Here is a 20,587-nt window from a genome sequence, read left to right on the forward strand (position 1 = left end):
TTGAATGACCAGCACTTTACTCACTGGGCCACGCCCCCAGCCGGATGAATCAGGTCTGGGACACTCTACACTTTCTCATCAGTCAATAAATAACTCACCAGCCATGGTCTGACAACCACAGGGAGGGCTTGCAATTCCGGGATTAGAACCAGGATTGCTGCTTTGAGAGTGGCTGTAGGAAATGAGGGTTCTCAACGACATTTACCTCTTCCTTTCTGAAGGCGGGCTTGTTGTCTTGGGATGTTTGTCTCTGAGCTGGCCCTTTGGCTCCCTTTTCTTCTTCTTTTTCCTTTACAAGAATGGTGACGGTCACTCACGCACACAGAAGCCCTTTCTAGCTTACAAGAGTGAGAGGGTGCTCGGATCACTCTGTGTGGGCTGTGAGGTCTCTGCAGCTGTCTTTAGTGCCATACGCAGACCCCTTGGTGCCAGTGGTACCTGGTGCCAGTGGCTCTGTCAGCAGGTGTGCTGTGGCCCACCCCGCCCTAGTTTTCCTCCTGTGCCTCCTGTGTGCTCACTGGCATCTAGCATGGCATGGTGGCCCACATATTTACACCCTGCTCACGAGTTTCTCAATCAGAGCCACGTGTGTGAGCCCTTGGCACAGAAGCAGGGGTGAAGGACAGCTTCAGGCAGTGCAGTGGCAGGGGGTTCACTCCAGAGAGGTGAACGTGCAAGCATTTCTGTTTTCTTTTACAGCTCTTACAAAGGGGTTTCTAATGCAGCCTTGCAGATGAGAGAAAGAAAACCCACGGAGAGTTTGTACGGTACACTTCCTTCCCAAACTACGGTTCCCATTTTTCCTTGTGCTTACCCTCATGGCAAAACAGAGAGCAAACGGCATGCTCTTAATTGCCCATCAACTGTTAACTGGCCCTGCCCCAGAGGCATAATTTCCTGCAAGTCTACATGAAACCCAGGTCTACATGATGGCAAGGCTGGCTTTTGGATGTTTTGTTTTGTTTTGGTCTTGTTGGGTGGAGTTCTAAACAGTCTCCTTTCCCTCTATTACAGTTGATTTAAAAGGATTTATATTTTTTTTCTCCCTAAGACTACATGTCTGGACTTAATTCCTTATTTCAACTCTCCACCCCTAATTTAAAAAAAAAAAAAAAGAGACTATCAAACACCAGAGTGAAGTGGGAAGTATAAGGCCTCTTGCCTCATGTATACCCAGGGAAGATGTCAGAAGAAGGGAGTTCAGATACAGATGCAGAAACAAGATGACAAAGCCCACCACATTCAGCATCTTTGGGTTAATTCATTTTTTTTTTTACAACCATAATACCCAAGCAGAAAGAAGTTAATTTCTTTCTGGTTGTCCCATTAATTTGGTTGGCTGCATACTTAGCCATGGTTCAGTGGCTTCCTGCTTGGGTATTGCTATGGTCTGGGGGAAAAAAAAAATGAACAACTTGCCAAATGTTCAAGCACGTGCGTCGATGTGCACGAGGCCCTCAGCCCCAAGTCTGGTGTGCGTGTCATCTCTCACGAGGCACAGGCATCACACGGTAGTGCACGGGTGCGTACTGTACCTGCGTCTTTGGGACAGCTGTCTGAGGTCTGTCTTCTCGGCCTTTCCTTTCATTCGCCCCTTTCCTGTCTGTTTTCTCACCTCCCTTCCTCCCCTCAGCCTTGGCCTCTTGCGTCTCACTCCTTTGCTCCTCTAGCTGCTTTTTTCGCTTTTGCTCCTCTATCCTCGCCTTCTCCTCCTCCTCCGCGGCCGCCTTGGCCTTCTGCTCCTCCTCCGCCACCCGTCTCCGCTCCTCCTCAACCCTTGCCCGCTCCTCCGCCTCCCTCCGCTCCCTTGCTTCTGCAGCGGCTTTTTGTTCGGCCTCGATCCTTGCCTGTTCCTCTGCTACCTTTCTTTCCTGCTCAGCTTTGAGTCTTTCTCTTTCTTCTGCTTCCAACCTCAGCCGCTCTGCCTCAGCTCTCTCTCTCTCTTCCTCCTCCTCCTCCATCTTTGGTCCATGGGCTCTCTGCTCTGTGTCCTCTTCCCTATCCTCCTCTACTTTGGACTCCTCTGCACCGACTTGCCCATTTTCTAATACCATCACCACGGCTTCCTCTTGGGCTTCTGGTGTTTTCTCTTCTACCATCTCCTCTACCTGATTTTCGACAAGGCTCCCTCCCTTCAGCTTCTCTTCCTCCTCCTCCTCCTCCTTTTCTTCATTCCTTTTGTCTTCAGCATCCTCATAGTTGTTCTTCCGGTAGGAGCTGATGACTACTTCTGTTTCTTCCACCTCATACCGTCCCGGGCGGCTCTCTCTTTTGTCTTCCTTCTCTGCTGGCTCGTTTTCTGCCGTGTCGTTTTGCATCTTTCTGCTCGAGACTGAGAGGCTGGCATCTGTGATGGTGGGGTCAAACTCCTTCTGACGCTCTAAGGCTTCCTGAAGGCGCTTTTGACGTCTCTCTTCTCGCCTAGCCAGGCGCTCCTGTAAGGCAGCCTCCTCGTCACCTTCTACCTGAGTGTGTGCAGTGGCTGGCTTAGACTCCTCATCAGGGACACTGCGTGACAGAAGGAACAACACCAAAGACTCCATGGTTAATCAACCGTATAGAGCCACCTGCAGCCAGAGCAGGTGCCTGCAGTATCCAGCTCATAACCCCCTGGATGTTACCAGTCTACGCTTGCCTGACTGGCTTCCAACTGAGCCAATCCAACTCTTTGCTCTTGGACTTTCTCAGGCCACTGTGTCCCCCTCAATTTGCTGTAGGAGCTCTGAGTATTCATGTCACCCAACAAGAGCTGAGGAGCATCATCATATAAACACCTCGGCCTTTCTCTGTTTCGAAGCATAATTCTACAGTCGTGGCTCTTACTAGAGTTATGTTCCAGATACCCACAGTGGTCACTGATGCCAAAAAGCAACTTTGACTTGGTTGCCCTGTCTCCCCTGTCTCACTTACCTACACCCCTACCACTGTTTCTTGGGATTACCTTGGGCTTAAACCTTGATTTCAGCATCTGTGCCGCTGTGGATCCCAGTTATAACAAGGGTCAAGTCAGAATAATGAGTGAATTCTGTGAGGGGCATAGTTTCATATTTGTGCCACTGACGCACTCCTGCTCTGATTGGTGGGGCCTGAGGTACTTAGAGGGGGAAGACTCCATGTAGCGTGGGGCTTCTACAGTCACACCAACAATCTTCGCTATGGCGACATCGAAGTGTCCTCCACAGTTCATGGGGTGATGATTGCCAGCCAAGGACGGCATTTCCTACCCTCTGCCCTTCCTTGTACTTAGTCAGGACTAGGTAACCAGCGACAGGTAAACGTAAATGATGTGCCCATGGGAAAGCAGTTAAACGGGTGGATATTCTCGATGCTTGCCAGCTCTGTTGGAGTTCAGCAGGCTCTGGGTTGGTAGGGGGGGCACAGAGCCAAGGGGGAAAGAAAGACAAGAGAAGCCCTGTGGCTCACTGAATCAGTGGACCCCAGGTTCAGTGAGAGACTCTGCCTTTTAAAAAGGTACAGATCCAGGTGTGGTGGCACACACCTTTAATTGCAGCTCACTGAATCAGTGGACCCCAGGTTCAGTCCTTTAAAAAAGGTGGAGAGCCAGGTGTGGTGGCACACTTCTTTAATCCTAGCGTGGAAGGCAGAGGCAGACGGAGCTCTGTGAGTTTGAGGCCAGCCTAGTTTACATAGCGAGTTCCAAGACAGCAAGGAATACACGGTGAGACCCTCTCTTTAAAAAAATACTAAAAAATAAAAGTAATAAAAATAAAAATAAGATGAAGAGCACCTTATTCAGGACACCAAAAATATCCGCAGTGCTCTAGTACACAGGGTTAAAATATGAAAATTGTCATAGCAACAACATTACCATAACTAGCAAAGACAATCTAACTTCTTTGTAGAGATTTCCAAGAATAAAGGGCTTTTTCTCCTTTTCTCTAATGGGTAAAGACTGGCTAAATCCAGTGTTTATTTTTAAAAGAAGGAAAAAAAGAGGAAAATGCAAACTGTAGCATGTCCATCACCTCACTCACTGTTCCAGGTGCTGGACACTGCCCAGACCAAGGGCGTTGGCCCCTCCTTGCTGGAATTACCAGTCATGTGATACCAGAACTGTGACCAGAGCTGGAAGCATATGTCTCGAGATGTTTAGAAACTCCATCAAATTTCATGGTTCATGCCAAACTTGGCTCTTCTGATGTTCAAGTTCACTTGGTTTTGGAAAAACACATTTCATATTTAACAACAAAATATGGCAAAGGAAAGCCTAGATTTTAAGAGTTTTTTGGCCTCTGCTGTCACTGTAAGACTCTGTCGCTGTGAATTAGCCATATACAGATTATATATTAATAGAAATACAGAGAACTGGCCGAAGAGGTGTCAATGGAAAACGCCTATGCATAGGACACTTGGGTCAACTGAGTTCTAATGTTTTTTAAAAGCTATTGAAAAGTCCAAAGTGCTAGCCAGACAAAAATACTGTTAGGAGATCAACAGACTCTACTGAGCCTTTCTTTGCTTTTTTTTTTTTTAAATCATGGTAACAATCATCAGTAGAAGTTAAGTACCAGTTAGGGCAGGCTAGACCCAAGAAGACTATACTTGTAGTTAATTAATATGCCTGCAAGAAACCACATTCTCAGACCTGAATATATTTATTTTCCCTAAAAAAATTTTTTTTTAGTTTTTTTTTTTTTTTTTTTTTTTTTTTTTTTTTGGTCACAGAGTCTCACGTAGCCCAGGCTAGCCTTGCACTCACCAAAAAGCCAAGGTTGACCATGAACTCCGCCTGATACTCCTGCTTCTACCTATTGAACGCTAGGGTTAGAGGTGTGTACTGCCATGCTTGGCAAAATAATTCTAAATTTAGGCAATCTCATAAAATAGCTACTGATAAAATTAAAGTTGAAATGAAGTGAAAGTTTAAAACAAGACCTATCTATATGCTGCTGATTTTCCTGTTGGGCTGAGACTCAAACCCAGGGCTTCATGTGCTAGACCTCCCAGAGTGCTGTAATCCCAGGCCAGAGACAAGATTTTCAGAAGAAGAACAGCTTAAGAGTGGAAAAGGGCAACAAATGGCCACGTTGCCCCCTTTATGTGAGGCTCTGGCAAGAGCACTCTGTATGGCGTGCTTACTATGTGCATGGTGTTGGGGCTTTGCATGGGCTCCCATTTCTCTGCAGTTGAGCAGTGCTCTTCAAAGGGAGCTGTGGTTGCGCTTTTTAAAGTGAAGGAACACAATTTGACAAGCTGGGGTTCAAAGTGAGTGAGTGAAGCCCAGCCCTCACACCTGCCCCATTCCTTTTCCTCCCCCAACCAGGAACTAATTACCAACAACCCAGGTTTCTATTGTCTACCTAAACATTATATTAAACTTGCCTTCTGCATCAACATTTGCAAGACCACCCTAGGAAATGAGCTGAGGAGGCCATGATCTTTCCCTTGAAGTTTTTTTGTTTTTGTTTTTGTTTTAATAGACCAAGTTAATGGAGCTACTACCAGCCTCCTCTTAACATACACTAAATAAAAGAAACAAACCCAGACTACACAGAGCCTGGGCTACATAGTGAGTTCTGGCTTGCGATACTGAGCTAAAAACCCATCTCAACGAAACCAAAACCAACCAATAATGGTTGAGTTTGTCCGAGAAGGGAATGATCTGCTAGCAAATTCCACTCAGCTGTGCAGCAGGCAAAGGAAGAACCCAGAGGTGCTCCGAGGGAGAGGAAGGCAGTACCTACCTGTTCTGGCCATGGCCCTCCACCTGGTCGGCCACCTGTCCCAAGGACTCTTCCTCTTGTTTCTGCCGCAGCCTTTCCTGTCGGGCTCGGCGGCGCCGTTCCCTGGCGGCCTCTTCTTCGTCATCATCGTTCCTCTGGTAGGCAATTCTGTAACATTAATAAAGACAGGCTCCTGAGCATGCCAGCTGACACCTGCTGTCATTGATGTCCTGGCCAAACAGCTTGGAATGACTCCTAGTGGACCAGGGTCCTAAAGGGATGTTTCACTTTCTCAAGTTTGGAGACCCAGCCAATTTGTTTCAAGCTTTTTTTTCCCCGTACTTGCAAAGCACTAATCAATCCAATGACTTGGGATAATTTGCATTGGTCAAATAAACCAGAACATCTACACCAAAGCAGGCTGCCTTTGGAGACTGTGGGTTAGCATATTTGGATTCCTGCCCTGAGCTGATTATCACATACAAGATTTAGAAGTGGAAATAGCAAGTATTGAACCCAAATAATCAAAACATGTATTAAGAAGAATTCGATACGCTGAGTGAACAAGAGCCAGCTCCAACGCAAAGACCGGCAGGGAATCCAGTCACCCTGCTACACCAAGACTCTGGTGCCACTAAGCCAAAGCAGTTCACTAAAATTGAGGATACTGGATATCTTCTGTGGTCAGCTTTTGTTTTTATCTTCAGGTACTTCATGCCAGTGTGTGTGTGTGTGTGTGTGTGTGTGTGTGTGTGTGTGTGTGTGTGCATGTGTGTGTCTGTGTGTGTGTCTGTGTGTGTCTGTGTGTGTCTGTGTGTCATTGACCATTGGTAGGTGGCTTCAAAGTATATGCATTGTGAAAGAGTGTCGGCTACCTAAAACATGGATTAGTCTCCTGACAACTATATGCTGTGCTGTTTGTACATGTGTGTATATGTGCGTTTGCATGTGTATGTGTACACATACATATGGGAGCCCTGAGGCTGGTGTCAGGTCTTCCTTGATGGCTTTCCATCTTATTCTTTGAAGCAGGGTCTCTTAGTTGAACCCACAGTTCGCCCATATGACCAGCTAGCTAACTTGCATCACGCCAGAATTACATGCCAACCTACCCTTATGTGGGATTTGAACCCCAGTCTTCCTCCTTATGTGGTAGGGGCTTTAACCACAGAGTTATCTCCCCCACCCAAATCAAGAGATGCCCCTAAGTGGGCACAAACTTTTAATTTGTATGTAACTATAAAAATAAATACATTTTCAAATGAAAGAGAACAAAATATCAGAACCATAAGCAAACAGTCCATCGTATGTGACTGATGGTAGTTTGATCCTGTTCTATTGATAAGCCAGGCATGTGTAGTCTTAGATACAGTACTTTCATCTGTGTCTTTTTTTTACTTCAATAATACTATGAATATTAAAAATTCTAGAGGTTGGTTCCCTTGCTTTTTGTTACTTCAGAAAATTTGACTTTATACTTACTAATCTAGTGTGTCAATATCAGTATAAATAGTGTCACTCCATGTACGGGTGTGTATTCTGTCTATATATCTATGATATATTCTATTAAACTGAATGGTCATTTCCCACAAATACGGAGGGAGGAGTAGAATCAATTTTTGAGTAGACTAATAGCCAGAAAACTTGATTCTCAGAAAGGCTCTTTCAGGACTATTTAGCCCTTCCGTCAGCATGTCATAAGTTTCTTTGCCTCTAACTGTGTGGAAATCAAATAGGAATACTGGCTGTGTTAGGCTAGAGCATGGTACCACACAGCCTATCATCTTGTTAGACAAGTTACGGAGCAGCCCTGCAAGGAGAGATGAGTTCGAGCCCAGGCGTGTTCAGAGTATGAGGTGACAACATGGCACAGAAAAATGTTCCCTTCTAATTCACTGATGGTGCCATTCGCCAGAGAGAGCCCTTTCCAATGGCTTGGCTTCAACCTTCAGATTCTTGACCTAATCTTTCTTTGGCTTATTTCTCAGTAGACTGCTCTAACCAGAGTGGAGAGAAATAAGTCCTTAAGAACTGCTTCTCGGGCTCATCAAACAGGAATACTCCAGACCAGGCGAGAAAGCACATCTGCTTTGGAGCCGTCTTCTTCTGAGACACACAGCTGGTGTGAAAGGTACATGTGGGGGCACCCCCATGCTAAAAGCATAAAGCAATCAAATTAAAGCTGGTGCTTCCCAATGTATCTGAGATGTCATCGCTCTCTGCCTCCCACCTGCTCTGCAGCCTTCGCGGATGCTGACTGCGTTTGGCTGCATGACTGACTAGTTTTGCTGCCATGGCCAGGTCACAGCCACCCTTCACTGGAGGAGTGACCTTAGCAGATACCAACCCTGATGTCTCTTCTGATTCTTCCCACTTCCTGTAGCTTCAAAATCTGTAGGCAACCCACGTGTAGCCCTCTCCTAGGATACATTTGCTAGAGGCTGCTTGGGAGTAATGTTTGGCTGTTACTAATGAAACAAGGAATTAAAGTTGTTTACCAAGTTAAAACAACAAAAAATGAAAGGACCACCATGGTTTCATGCTGTTTTCAATCCTGATGTCCCAGTCTCCGGATGACGACGAGCCAATCAGGTGGTGCAGATCATTTGTCACACAAATATAAGCATTGCTGTCCCAGTATCAGTGCCATGTGAATGCTGAGTGGATGTGCTAGGCTCACAACCCCACCGCTCAGGAGACAGAGGCAGGGGAATAGCCAGGGCATGCTACCTAGACTAGCTAAATCAGTGAGCTCCGAGTTCATCCCAGAGATCCTGCCTCAGTTTCCCCAGGAGAGAGTGATTGAAGAAAACAGTGAACAGGAAAACATTAGTCTTTTTGTACATGTGTACCTGTACACACACATGAACTCACTCAGAAACACACACACACACACACACAACATACAACACACACACACACACACACACACACACACACGCACACATGCACACACACACACACACACACACACACACACACACACACACACACTACACTCACACGAAGCCAAAAAAGAACATATCAGTTGACTTTATAAGTGAAACTGTGTGGACGAGAAGCTCTTCAACTGTGAGTCTCCGACACTAACCCTCAGAGGGTCACACAATCTCTGGCTTCTTAAAAAGCAGTCTATCCTTTGGACTTCTTCCACGAATTTCTTTCTTTTTTTTTTTTTTTCTTTTATGTTTGCTTTTCAAGACAGGTTCTCACTATGAAGTCCTGGCTGTCCTGGAGCTCACTCTTTACATCAGGCTGGCCTCAAACTCTTAGAGATCCACCTGCCTCTGCCTCCCAAGGATTGGGATTAAAAGTGTATGCCACTATACCCAGCTGGGGTTTTATATTTCTTATTGAAGAAAAAAACAAAACCTCAGTGGTTTGCTGCTCTGATTCTGAAAGCAATGGACCTTTGTTATGTTTTAAAACCAGACAATTACCTAATGTATAAAGGCAAAAGTGAAAATTAGCTGCTTAGATTCATTCCAACTAACTCTGACATGATGTAAATTTGATGTATGTTCCTGGGTACAGAAATATATACATTTTTAATAAAGTGAGGTCATGTTATATGTATAATTTTACAAACAGTTCCTTTAATTAAACTTATTTGTGGCTACATTTTAATACGCCAATAAACTACGTCAACGGAAGCAGTATTTTATATCTACATACAGTAGACACTAATTATGCAGATATTCTATAATCTAAGATTTCTCCTGATGGATATTAATATATTTTCCAGCTTTATGCCCCTAAAAACAGAGGGGCAAGGACTTCAAAACTTCTCAGAAGTTAGGCATTCTGGGCTTATGATGTTGAGGATACTTTCTTTGGAAGCTTTTAATGACTAATAAAATGGCCCCCAGAAAGGTCACCAGCTTCGGTGACCTGTGGGCGTGCCCACTTTACCAAAATGGCCTCCAGAAAGGTCACCAGCTCCGGTGACCTGTGGGCGTGCCCCCTTCACCAGCGCACAGAATTTGTCCAAAAAGACAGACAAGGACTCAGGCTCTGAACTAGGTCACAGGATCCTTACTACACCCCCAACAGCAGTAGCTCTGGTCTACATTAAAGACACAATATTAGCATCTCTGATTTTCCACACGCTGGCCTTAACGTTCTTTGAAATGCTGCTTACTATCAGAATTCCTATCTAACCAGATGGTCAGAGACGTGCAACAAGCCATTTTTCCTTCCAGGAAATGTCAGCAGATTCCCATTAGTCAGGCATACAACCACCCCTTCCAGAACATTCAGGAGCCATGTGGGAGTCTGTATTCCTGTTCCTCTGAACTAACTGAGAAGGACCCAGCTACATTTCATACAGTTTTAATCAAATATATTTCATTGTGATTAAAAAAAATTAGTAATCCCCAAGTCTACTAAGTAACACTCATTAAATAAAAGAACTGGGGGTCTAGGAGCTCCTGGGCCATGCTGGCTGTAAGAGGCTTTGTGATGGAGTATTCTGATTTGTTTCTTAGCAACAGCCTTTGCTCCTCTCTTGTCACAAACACCTGGAGATGTGACCGACCTTTCCAGTGAGACGTCAGTGCAGCCAAGAGCAAAATGACTCAGCAGATATTTGGGACAAACAGGGACTCTACCATGTACTCACATATAATCCTTGCACGGATCCCTAAAGTTCCTAGCAATGACACGCTGTCTGACATGTCCGTGACATGGAAAATGTAATGGGCTGGGGTTTCCTCCATCTTGAGAACCACTGCTTAAAGGCTTTGGTGCGACTTGATAAGAAAATTCAGATCCACACGCTGGAACACTCTTTCGTGGTGTCCTGGCTGTTCCAAGAAAACTAGCTTACGTCTGGAACACCAGACCTCTGCTGCCTCCATGTGTGACCACGTTAAAGTCTGGTGCTTTCAGATGGAAAAGTTTAAGTAAACAGAAGCATTGCAAACACGGACAAGCAAGGAAATGGCTGAGGATTCAGTTTCTTTACATCGGTCTGTCGAGAGCTAAGTGTGCACCAGATGACAGGAAGGAAGCGCAGAGGTGTCCTCAGACACACGTTCTTTCTTGTCTTCTCGCTTCTGTGTTCCCCTCTTTCCATATCCACCACTGACTGCTGCTCGTGACTTGTATACAACACTAAGGAAATTCTTGCCACACAGGATAGTCAGAGGACAGTGGTGCACACTTGCGCTCCCCCGTACCTGGGATGTTGGGGTGAGATTAGACAGTCAAGGCTAGTCTAGGAAACTAGTTCAGATGCTTTCTCAAACACTGAAGAAAAATCCTGGGGATGTAGTTCAGTGGTAGAGTACTTAGCATAACCTATGCAAGGGCATAGGTTTAACACCCTGTACCACCTCCACCACCACCTCCAAGGAAACAAGGAAATGAAGAGAGGAAGGAAGTGAAAAAATGAAGGAATTGTATTCATAGTGTGCTTTTTAAAAACACTCCCCTTCCCTTTGTTTCCCAGAATGTGAGCCATACTTCTCTTTGATTTTTTCCATTTTGCTAGTTTTCTGATGTGAGACTACAAGACAGCCTCATTAAAGTTTGAATGAAATGCTATCAATAACATGTTTTCTTAAACAAACAAACACCCTCCCCCACCCCCAATCTTTCAGCAGGAAAATATACCTAAAATTTCTCCCAGAGACTGACAGCACGTACAAGACCTGCACAGGGTCAAACCAGACAAACCAGACAAAATCCCAACACTGGGAAGGGGAAGAGGACACCAAGTCCCACCCCTGACTAAAAGGCTATTTGCAATTAATATCTGTTGGGAAAAGGGAAATCAGATTTCTCCAATGGAGTGTTCCTTGGTACCTCAACCATACTCCTGGGTAGGCCCCTTGTTGTAGTTGGCCAAAACAAAATGGACTCCATATTTTTTGGGTGTTATTGTTTGGGTTTTACGTATTTTTTGTCTTATTGGTGTTTTTATTTTTAATTTGTTTAATTTGGCTTTCATTTCTTGTTTCTCCTGTGTGTGTGTGTGTGTGTGTGTGTGTGTGTGTGTGTGTGTGTGTGAAAGAAAGAGAGAGAGAGAGAGAGACAGACAGACAGACAGACAGACAGACAGACAGAGACAGAGACACAGAGAGAGACACAGAGAGAGCGAGCATGGTGTTGGGTAGGTAGGGATAAGGAGGTGGGGAAGGTCTGAGAGGAGATGAGGGCAGGAAAAGCGTATGATCAAAATATATTATATGAAAAAGAAAAAGAAAAAAATAGGACTAGAGAGATGGTTCAGCCATTACAGGCTAGGCTTATAAAAAATAGTAACTACTTTTATTGGAGGCAGGGAACTGATTTCCTTACATGTTTAAGGTCATTAAAATCTACAGCTTCAATGAGAAAAGCCTCTGAAAATGAGAGACTCAAGGCATTATAATGAGGCCAGCTATAAATACTCCACTCAGATAAAAATTTGTAGTCTGTTTTCCTTAATCGTTCCTGCCATGTTCCCATGTCTTAGAAAGAATGCATCTAAATTGCCAACAGGCTAAGTTCCTCACTTGTAACAATCGACCTTACAGAAATCTACTATTTGTGAAGTCACAGTGACTTGAGAGGACAGTAGAGAGTTGGTTGGAGCCCAAGACAAGCTCTGATATTTCTGCATCTCCCTGAACCCCTACTTTCATGTGAGTCATTTGAGAGGAAGTGATGCTGCTTAAAAGAGATTTCAAGTTTGTCACTGAGATGCCACTGCCCTGTTCCCAGCTTCCTACTGCTATACAGCTCCCATGCAGGCCACATCTTCTAGAAGGAGTCCTGCACCTCAAAGCCTCCAAGAAGAGCAACATTAGGCTATCTTCATCATCACCACCATCACCACCACCATCATCATCATCATTAATTGTTTTTGCCAATGCCATTGTTTTAGTGAGGTTCTTATAGCAAGATCTCACTTAAAGAGTTAAATGTTTCTGTGGGTTAAAAATATGCTCAGCAACTATTTGGAGACAACATGATTCACGTACATTCAGTATTATTTTTTGTTCCAAAACCCCATGGATTTTCTTTCAATAATGTGAAATGCAAGCAGATTCTCCATGCATGCATCACCAGACTGTAGATTGCTCACTCGCTCCCAGTCTGTCATGTTGCTGTGATCAAGAAGGAAAACCCAGGGCTAGTGAAAAGAGTCCTATGTGTTCCGTAGACTTATTGCACCTTTGGAAGTTAAAAAGAACTTTATCAAAACATTCCATGCTCTTAAATATCATTTTGTTTACATGCAGTATTTGCAAAATATCATCATTTCACTGAATGTGCATAAAGTCCAATTCTGAAGCTTTCCCTTGGAATCCTTAAGAGGAAGGGAATCAAAAGTTACAATGGAGGGGGAAAAACCCAAGGAAATAAAAATATTTTCAGTCAAAATATGGTCAAGTCAATGGGGTTGTGTGCAATTAATAATGGAGAAAGTGAAAGAGAGAGAAATTATTTTTGGCTGGAGAAGTAACATGTGAAATTCATTATAGGGCTCACTGACCTATCATATTACTATTAAGCCATATTTATTGGCTTCAAGGCACACAAGGAGATCGGTTACTTTGCATACAATGACTCAGGAAGAGAAGGACATCTGATCAATCTCCTCCATGTCCCTTGGACATATTTGAGTCACTAAAGTTTGTATACCAACCATATATTTGGGTTTCGACAATATTTGCAAACTCTCGTGTTTGTGTTTTTAATGCATGTCTTCATGAGGTGTCACCACCAGCCAGCCCATCACTTACTTTGTACAGTGATGGCATCCCATAGCCACACACATTGATGTGATCATAGACCATGATGGGGACAATGTGGTCCAGAGCAACAGACAGTAGGAAGGGGGGCGGGGGAGACCGTCTTCTTACATCTACAGGCACCATAGAAGGCGGGCTCTTGGCATCATTACATCCGCATCCTGTGTGAACTGACCAATAGATTGGGTCTGAGAACATTCTAAAATGTTCCTACTCCAGGAAGAGCAGATTCTAAATCCAAAGGCTCATTTATGAATCAATGCACAGAGTCACAAGAAAATTTAAAAGGAAATATTCTAAGAAACTGAACTTAGGTTTTTTTACATTAAAAACTTTTTATCATAAATTGTGCTGTGCCTGAAATATAAGTGTAATGTAACTTCACGTTAAAGAGTAGGAAGACGAGCAAACTGCTAGATGCGAGCCTAGCTGCTCAGCCATCTCCAGCAGCTAATTAGGGGCTTGTGAACTTGTTAGTATCGGTCCTATCTCTTTCAAACATCTCCCAATCACCCCTGCCTGGATTTTTGCAGTGTTTGTACTATCCTCTTGCTTCTGTTTTGTAGTTTCACCACCATGATGCGTATTCCTAGGTGATACATCTTAAAAGTTTTCCCTGTTAAAAACTTCATATAATAATAACATATGCAATTCATGATTGGTGGTTGTCACACAACATTGTGCCTCGGTATTTATGGAACCCCTGTAGTTTATAAAGAGAGATGTGACCTGAGCCTGCTTTCCAAACCTCTCGTGAGATTGGAGCTTTGCATGGGATGAGCAACTATGGTCTTAGCCAACCGCCGCCACTTTCTTTACTTAAAAAAAATAAAAAATAAAAAAAATAAAATAAAAAATCCACAAACAGCTTATGGTATCCAGTGGAGAATAAAACCTGGATTTATATTCTTACAGGGTTGTTAGTTTTCTCACATTTCTTTTGAAAAGAATGCGTATCATTTAAATTTAGGTTTGGGAGGGCCACTCCATCACAGTTTCCTGAGATAAACTGCCATCTATTCATTTTCTCACAGACAGGATTGAATTTGTTCCATCCCATCTACCCCACCATATGCAAACGATAAGCTTGTTCAGGCACAAGCTTCTTCTTCTTTCTATAGAGTTTACAGAGGCTTATATGAGAGCTGGAAGGATGGCTCAGTGGTTAAGGACATGCACTGCTCTTGCAGAGGACCTGAGTTCACTTCCCAGCATGCATTTCAGGTGATTCCCTGGAACACCAGAGGGATCCAAAGAGTTGGTGTTGGGAAAGATAAATAAGACAATTCAGTTGGTACCTGACTAAACTTCAGCTGAAATTAATTACAAGGAGAAAGGGAAGTGATTAAGTGGATAAGAAACTAATTAAAAGAAAATTAACCAAACCCACCCACTTTCCATATTAACCTTAAACTGAAATGAATGTAGCTTTATAGACATACCAACCTCTACCTGTGCTTTTCCTAAGCCCTAGCCCCAACCTAGGATTCTTTAATAAGCGTTATAATAATGAATACAAATCTCATGAATTTGAGTATGTGAAATAAGAAAGTCTGACTCTTAATGTTCTTTGACTTTTAAAACTCAAAAACTGGGGGGAGGGCTAAAATCAGACTGGGGGTGTTCTCTGGCTGCCACGCCTATCAAAGGACGTCTGCCTTAGTGTGTGAGCTGGGCGCAGTAGCACATGCCTGTAATCCCAGCACTCAGGGAGGCAGAGGCAGGCAGATCTCTGTAAGTTTGAGGCCAGCCTGGTCTATAAAGTGAATCCAGGAGAGCCAGGGTTATACAGAGAAAACCAAAAAACCAAACCAAACTAAAACACACACACACACACACACACACACACACACACACACACACACACACACGGCTAAGTGTCGACAATTTTTAAAGTCAAATAACTAAAACCCAGGTGCCTGTGTATTTGCCCCTCTCCCTCTTTTTCAGGAAAGTCTAGACATTATATACAGCTGACTAACACCTGCTAAAAGAAGGGTGCAGGGAGAACCCCACAGTTCCGTGAGCTAATGTGGTTGCAGCCTCATCTGGCCACAGGTGCATCAAAAGCCAATTTCTTTTCAAACGCACATCCCCCACCTTCTCACGTGAAAGGCATGAAATCATCTTAGACACGTTTCAGAGTGATCTATAAGTCACTCCTGTCATTCTCCCAAACTTGAGGGATTCGCGTGACACAGTACCCAGGTCCATAATTTCATGTGGTTTGCTCCCAATCATGACACCAACATCACATGGGTAAACATTTGACAAAAGAAACAAAGGAATGGGTCGGGGGTGGGGTGGGGGTGGGGGTGGGGGTGTGGGGGTGGGGTGGGGGTTGGGCTTGGAGAAGACAAGATGTCCTTAAATGGAGATTCTAAGCCTGTGAGTAATTAGAGGGAATCCCTGCAGAGGAAAGTGGTACTGCAGATGCGGAGGAAATGGTGCACAGCAGGCGAGGCCGCTGCGTCCTTACAGACCCCGTGTCAGCATCCTCCCCAGACAGACAGGCGGTGCTTAATGTGGGGGAATTTATGGATAATGGATTTTCATAACAGATCTTTTATGATCGTTCCCTCCCCCGAAAAGTGCCCTCCAGAGCTCGTCTGCTTCCACTCTTCAGTTTTAATTGGAAAAAGATTTACCGCTTGCTTCCTTCTTCCCATCCTGGTGGCACAGCCTTCCATCTTAACTCCCCACAGGACCCTCGGCTCCAGAACATTCTATTACACTGGCCCGTGAGACCCAGGGGCCTCCGTTTCCGGCATCATTGGTGAACGACATGATTGTCACTGTAACAAGGAAGCGTGGTAGTGGGGCGGTTCCTACTCCCCCGACTCCAGAGCCACCACACAAACCCGTCCAGGATCCACTGGCTTGCATCCACCCTCCACATGCTAGCATTTCAGAGGTTTGTTTACAAGCGAAGGTAAACCTTGAGGGGAGACAGGAAATGGAAAATGAAGGGCCACATCCTGGACACTTGGCCCACTGGAAAGGACATGTCGCTTTGCAGGGGACTTGGCAGCCACCTATGGGTCCAGCCTCCCTGCCGTTGGGAAAGGAAGTCGATGTTACTTCTCTGCTCTTGGTGGGTTATGGTCCTGATGGGGGAGGGTGCGGTGGGGGGGGGGGGAGGGAACAGTACTTAAGAGAGAGCCTGCTCAAGAGAGAGGGAGATGTGATGACACTCAGCTATGACTCGGTGAAAAAGCCCAACTCAAGGAAACCTGTTTCCATCCTGGAAGAGGCCCCTTCAAGTAAAGGCAAAAGCGTCTCCATTTTAACAGATGAGGCAACAAGAAGCACCCAACTGTTGTGTGTACTGATTAAATTAGCAGCGTCGACAGCTAAAGAGAACCACTGGGCTTCTGAGAGGGTGACATGGGCCTCACAGAGATATTCTTGTACGGCGGCTTAAAAATCTCTTGAAGCCTGGACAAGTAAATGCGTTCTCCAAGAGATGACTAACCAGGCAGCCGTATGCTGTTTTCTGACTAGACACGAAAGCACCCACTGCTGCAGCAACAGAGACAACAGACTTTTAAACTGTCACGCAGTTTAATTACAAATGACCATTGCGATGGAGGCATCCGCACATGGGTTTCTAACTTTGTGTACATTCATCTCTCTAGCCAAACCGCTGGCCACCTGGACGGCCACCTGGACCCTGGCTCTGAGAGAGGGCAGATCCGGGTAGCTGAGAGAGCAGAGCAGTGAACCCTGGGCAGGGTGGGTACACAGACATCTAGAGTCTGAGGAGGAGGCAGGGGATGGAGCAGATGCCAAGGTGGAGTTTTGGACCGTGGTGTGGGATGTTGGCTACAACCACCTGTGCACTGACACCAGGCAGGGAGAATAAAAGCATCCTTTAGTCACTGGCGGAGCAGTTGCTGTGTTCAAGGCGCCGAAGGTGGAGCCAAGGGGATCAAATGGCTTGAAATGGAGCTATGACTCCGTAGAGGAGCCAAGAAATGTATAAGGATGTAATGGCAGTTCAAATGTGGTAAATATCAAAGGAGGCATATTCAGTGATTGAAAGCTTAGCGCATGGATAATACAGTTTTAACCTTGGGACCAAAGAAGGCCTCATGGAGAAAGTGGCATTTGCGCTGGATCTAGGTTTGGGGGTCTGCAAGGAGGGAAGGGCCCTTTCTTCATTCAAAGAGTACAGAGGGAAAGTTGTAACGTTGGGAAAACGTGGGCATGGAAAAGCAAACAACTCGGTCTGGCGAGGGCTCACGAGGCAAGAAGGGCGTTAGCGACGCTCCGGTTACGTGTGGTATGAACCCACGCGTGGCTTCTAATAAGAGGAGGAGCAGACCAGGCACCCTGCAGACTTTGAGAGAAGAGCCCTGGGGGGGTGGGGGGGAGGGACAGGGCTGTGGCCTAAATGTAGGGCAGCGTACATGGAGGGAAAATGTCTAGTTCTGTCACCACGCCAGGTGTTTCAACTCATCCTGCAGCTTTTCCCCAGGAAATAAAAGAAATAGGGCCGGCTCCCCAACATCAAGGGCTCCATAAATCTTAGCAGCAAGAGGAGATTCCAGCTCAGCAAATCCTGGGGTCATTCAGAACAGTAGTTTGTGGCAGGCTTCTTCAAGAGCAATAAGTTAGGCCTTCAATACTTCGTGAACAAAACTGCTGTTCTTGTCGTCATTGCTTTGTGTCCCCCCCCCCCGCCCCGCCGCCCTGTATCACCCCTGCCCCCCCACCCCCTCAACCCCCAACCCCGGCCTAGCATCACCCCCACCCCCCACCTTCCCCCACCCCCATCCCTACCCCCCACCCCTGCCTTGCATCACCACCCCACCCCCGCCCTGCATCATCCCTGCCCCCCCACCTTCCCCCCACCCCCACCTTGCACCCATCTTCTTACTGACCCACACACCAGACTTTTATTTAACTCCTTCCCTGTCATTCTCTGGACTGAACCTCCCCACCTCTGCGGTAAGGGGTTAAAAGCTTAGGGGTGTAGATGGACACAAGTGGACGGAACTGGGGAGATTATTTTAATTTAAGCACCGCTTTGTACATGGCAGCCTGGGATGCCTGAGTGGTGCACTGAGTCACCACAGCCCTAACACTGACCTGGGGTCTTCAGCTCCCATCCAGGGTGTCTTTTAGCCTGGGGACTTTCTCAGGGTGTTCTGCCTTCAATCTCAGAAGCCAGGGACAGACAAGCTGTGCCTGGCAGGCCGAATCCAGTCCACATTATCTTTTGTGTCATTTTCGGGGGGGGGGAGTTAGGGGTGGGGGTGGAGGGTGGGACTGACTAACAATTTTCATCTTGTCTACGGTCCATTCAGATCGAGTTAAGGGGCAGACGCTGCATAGCACCCAAACGTGAAAGGAAACACTATGTGGTTCTGTGTTGATTAAGCATGGTTAATGCTTAATCTGTATCAATGGTTTTAAAATAACTTTTGGTAGTTTATTCCTATCAAAAATTAAACAGAGCCAGGTGTGGTGGCTTACATCTTTATTCCCAGTGCTCAGGAGGCAGAGGCAGGTGGACCTCTATGAGCCTGGTCTACATAACAAATTCTAGGCCAGCGAGGACAACATAGGGAGACTTTGTCTTAAAAAGAAGCAAACACAGCAACAAAAAACCCAAGTGCCACTGATTATCTGTCTGATTTTTATATATTCAGTTATTTACAAATTAAGCACATACAGTACTGTTGAAAGAAATGTTAAATAATATTGAAACAAACTTGTTACGGTGAATACTAATTTATCAATGTTCATACAATTTCTGTTACTTTTTAAATCTTTGTTTTAATGCACTGTGATCAGTTATTTGAAGGTCTGTCCAGCATGGGGTTCAATTTACTCTGGTGTTCAATTTTCAATGATAGGGGCTGTTTAGGGTTCTCTCTCTCTCTCTCTCTCTCTCTCTCTCTCTCTCTCTCTCTCTCTCTCTCTCTGTCTCTTTGTCTGTCTGTCTGTCTGTTTCTCTCTCTCTCTCTCTCTTTCTTTTTTAATTGGTTTTCTGAGACAGGGTTTCTCTGTGTGATAGTGCCTGGCTATCCTGCACTCACTCCGTAGACCAGGCTGGCCTCGAACTCACGGAGATCTGCCTGTCTCTGCCTCCCGAGTGCTGGGATTAAAGGCGTGCACCATCACTCCCGGCTAGGTTTTTTTTTTTGTTTGTTTGTTTGTTTGATTGATTGACTTTTAAAATTTTGTGAGTGCCTGCTTGAATTTATATTATCCTCACCATGTGCGTGCTTGGTGCTTGAGGAAGTCAGAATAGGGCGCTAGATCCCCTGGGACTAGAGTCATAGATGGTTGTGACCCACCGTGTGGGCGCTGCGAATTGAAGCCGGATCCTCTGCGAGAATAACCCTCAGGCCTGAGCCATCTCTCCATCCTCCTGGTTTTGTTCTTAAGCCTATAAGAAATATATGTGTACATGTGGAAGAAGTAATGCTTGGTATGGTGAAGCATGGGGCCAACACAGTAAATCTCCCCTAATGCCGTGTGTAACTGGACGAATGTCAATTTCTCCTTTCAAAGCCATGCAAGAGTGTTTACTATTTGAAATCAGTTGCTTCAACAGCTACCTGGGAGATTTAAAATAGTTTGATAGTTTCCCCCCAAGTCTAGGCATTAAGGCTCGATTGTCCTGGTAGATCACACTTGCATCATTTTTCACATGTGAGTTTTTTTCTGAGGGTGAAAGTGTTCTGCAGTGACGACGGACGGTGATGGGTGTTCGATCAGCAACCACGCTAAGAACGGGCTTGTATATTTGACGTGAGTGAACTGTGTGCTGCAGGGACTGGGTTTCAGCAAAGAGTGCAGACTTTAGGAAAGCTTTTAGATCAGCACCCAGCCTGCAGAAAGATGTGGCTGAGGGGTGAGGAAGTGCCCCTCCACGCTCCCGCAACACGGGCTGGGCATTAGCTCCCTGTATACATCTTTTCTTGTACTTTGAGCAAATTCGCATCTCCCTGTAGCTCCTGTACAAACGTTTCAAGTACAAGCCTCTTTCTCAGAGTTAGTCTAAGCCAGATAAGGCCTGCCACATGTAAAGCTTCTGACCCCACTGAGAGGAAAAGGCCATGTGTCACTGTGGGCTGCTCACACCAACCCCTGTGCGTCCCTCTGGGGACAGAGCACATACTCTTCCCTGACGATCACACGTGGCTA

The 20,587-nt window shown here is 45.4% G+C and overlaps 1 protein-coding gene across 8 annotated transcripts in view; it reads right to left on the minus strand.

Annotated features, from left to right (window-relative positions):
- Positions 1-20,587, minus strand: part of CALD1 (caldesmon 1) — a 181,940-nt gene that overhangs the window by 31,117 nt on the left and 130,236 nt on the right. For 5 of the 8 annotated variants that reach the window (XM_084787028.1, XM_084787032.1, XM_084787030.1 and 2 more), the window contains 3 exons: positions 5,706-5,852; positions 1,536-2,508; positions 206-289 (listed from right to left, as the gene is read on the minus strand). In XM_084787028.1, the coding sequence (XP_084643154.1) occupies positions 206-289; positions 1,536-2,508; positions 5,706-5,852 (1,204 nt within the window). The remainder of the gene's footprint in view (positions 1-205; positions 290-1,535; positions 2,509-5,705; positions 5,853-20,587) is intronic. The other 3 variants (XM_084787035.1, XM_084787033.1, XM_084787034.1) reach the window with 2 other exon arrangements.

This window comes from Acomys minous (genome assembly GCF_964271855.1).
Source record: "Acomys minous genome assembly, chromosome: 6".
Lineage (NCBI taxonomy): Eukaryota > Metazoa > Chordata > Mammalia > Rodentia > Muridae > Acomys > Acomys minous.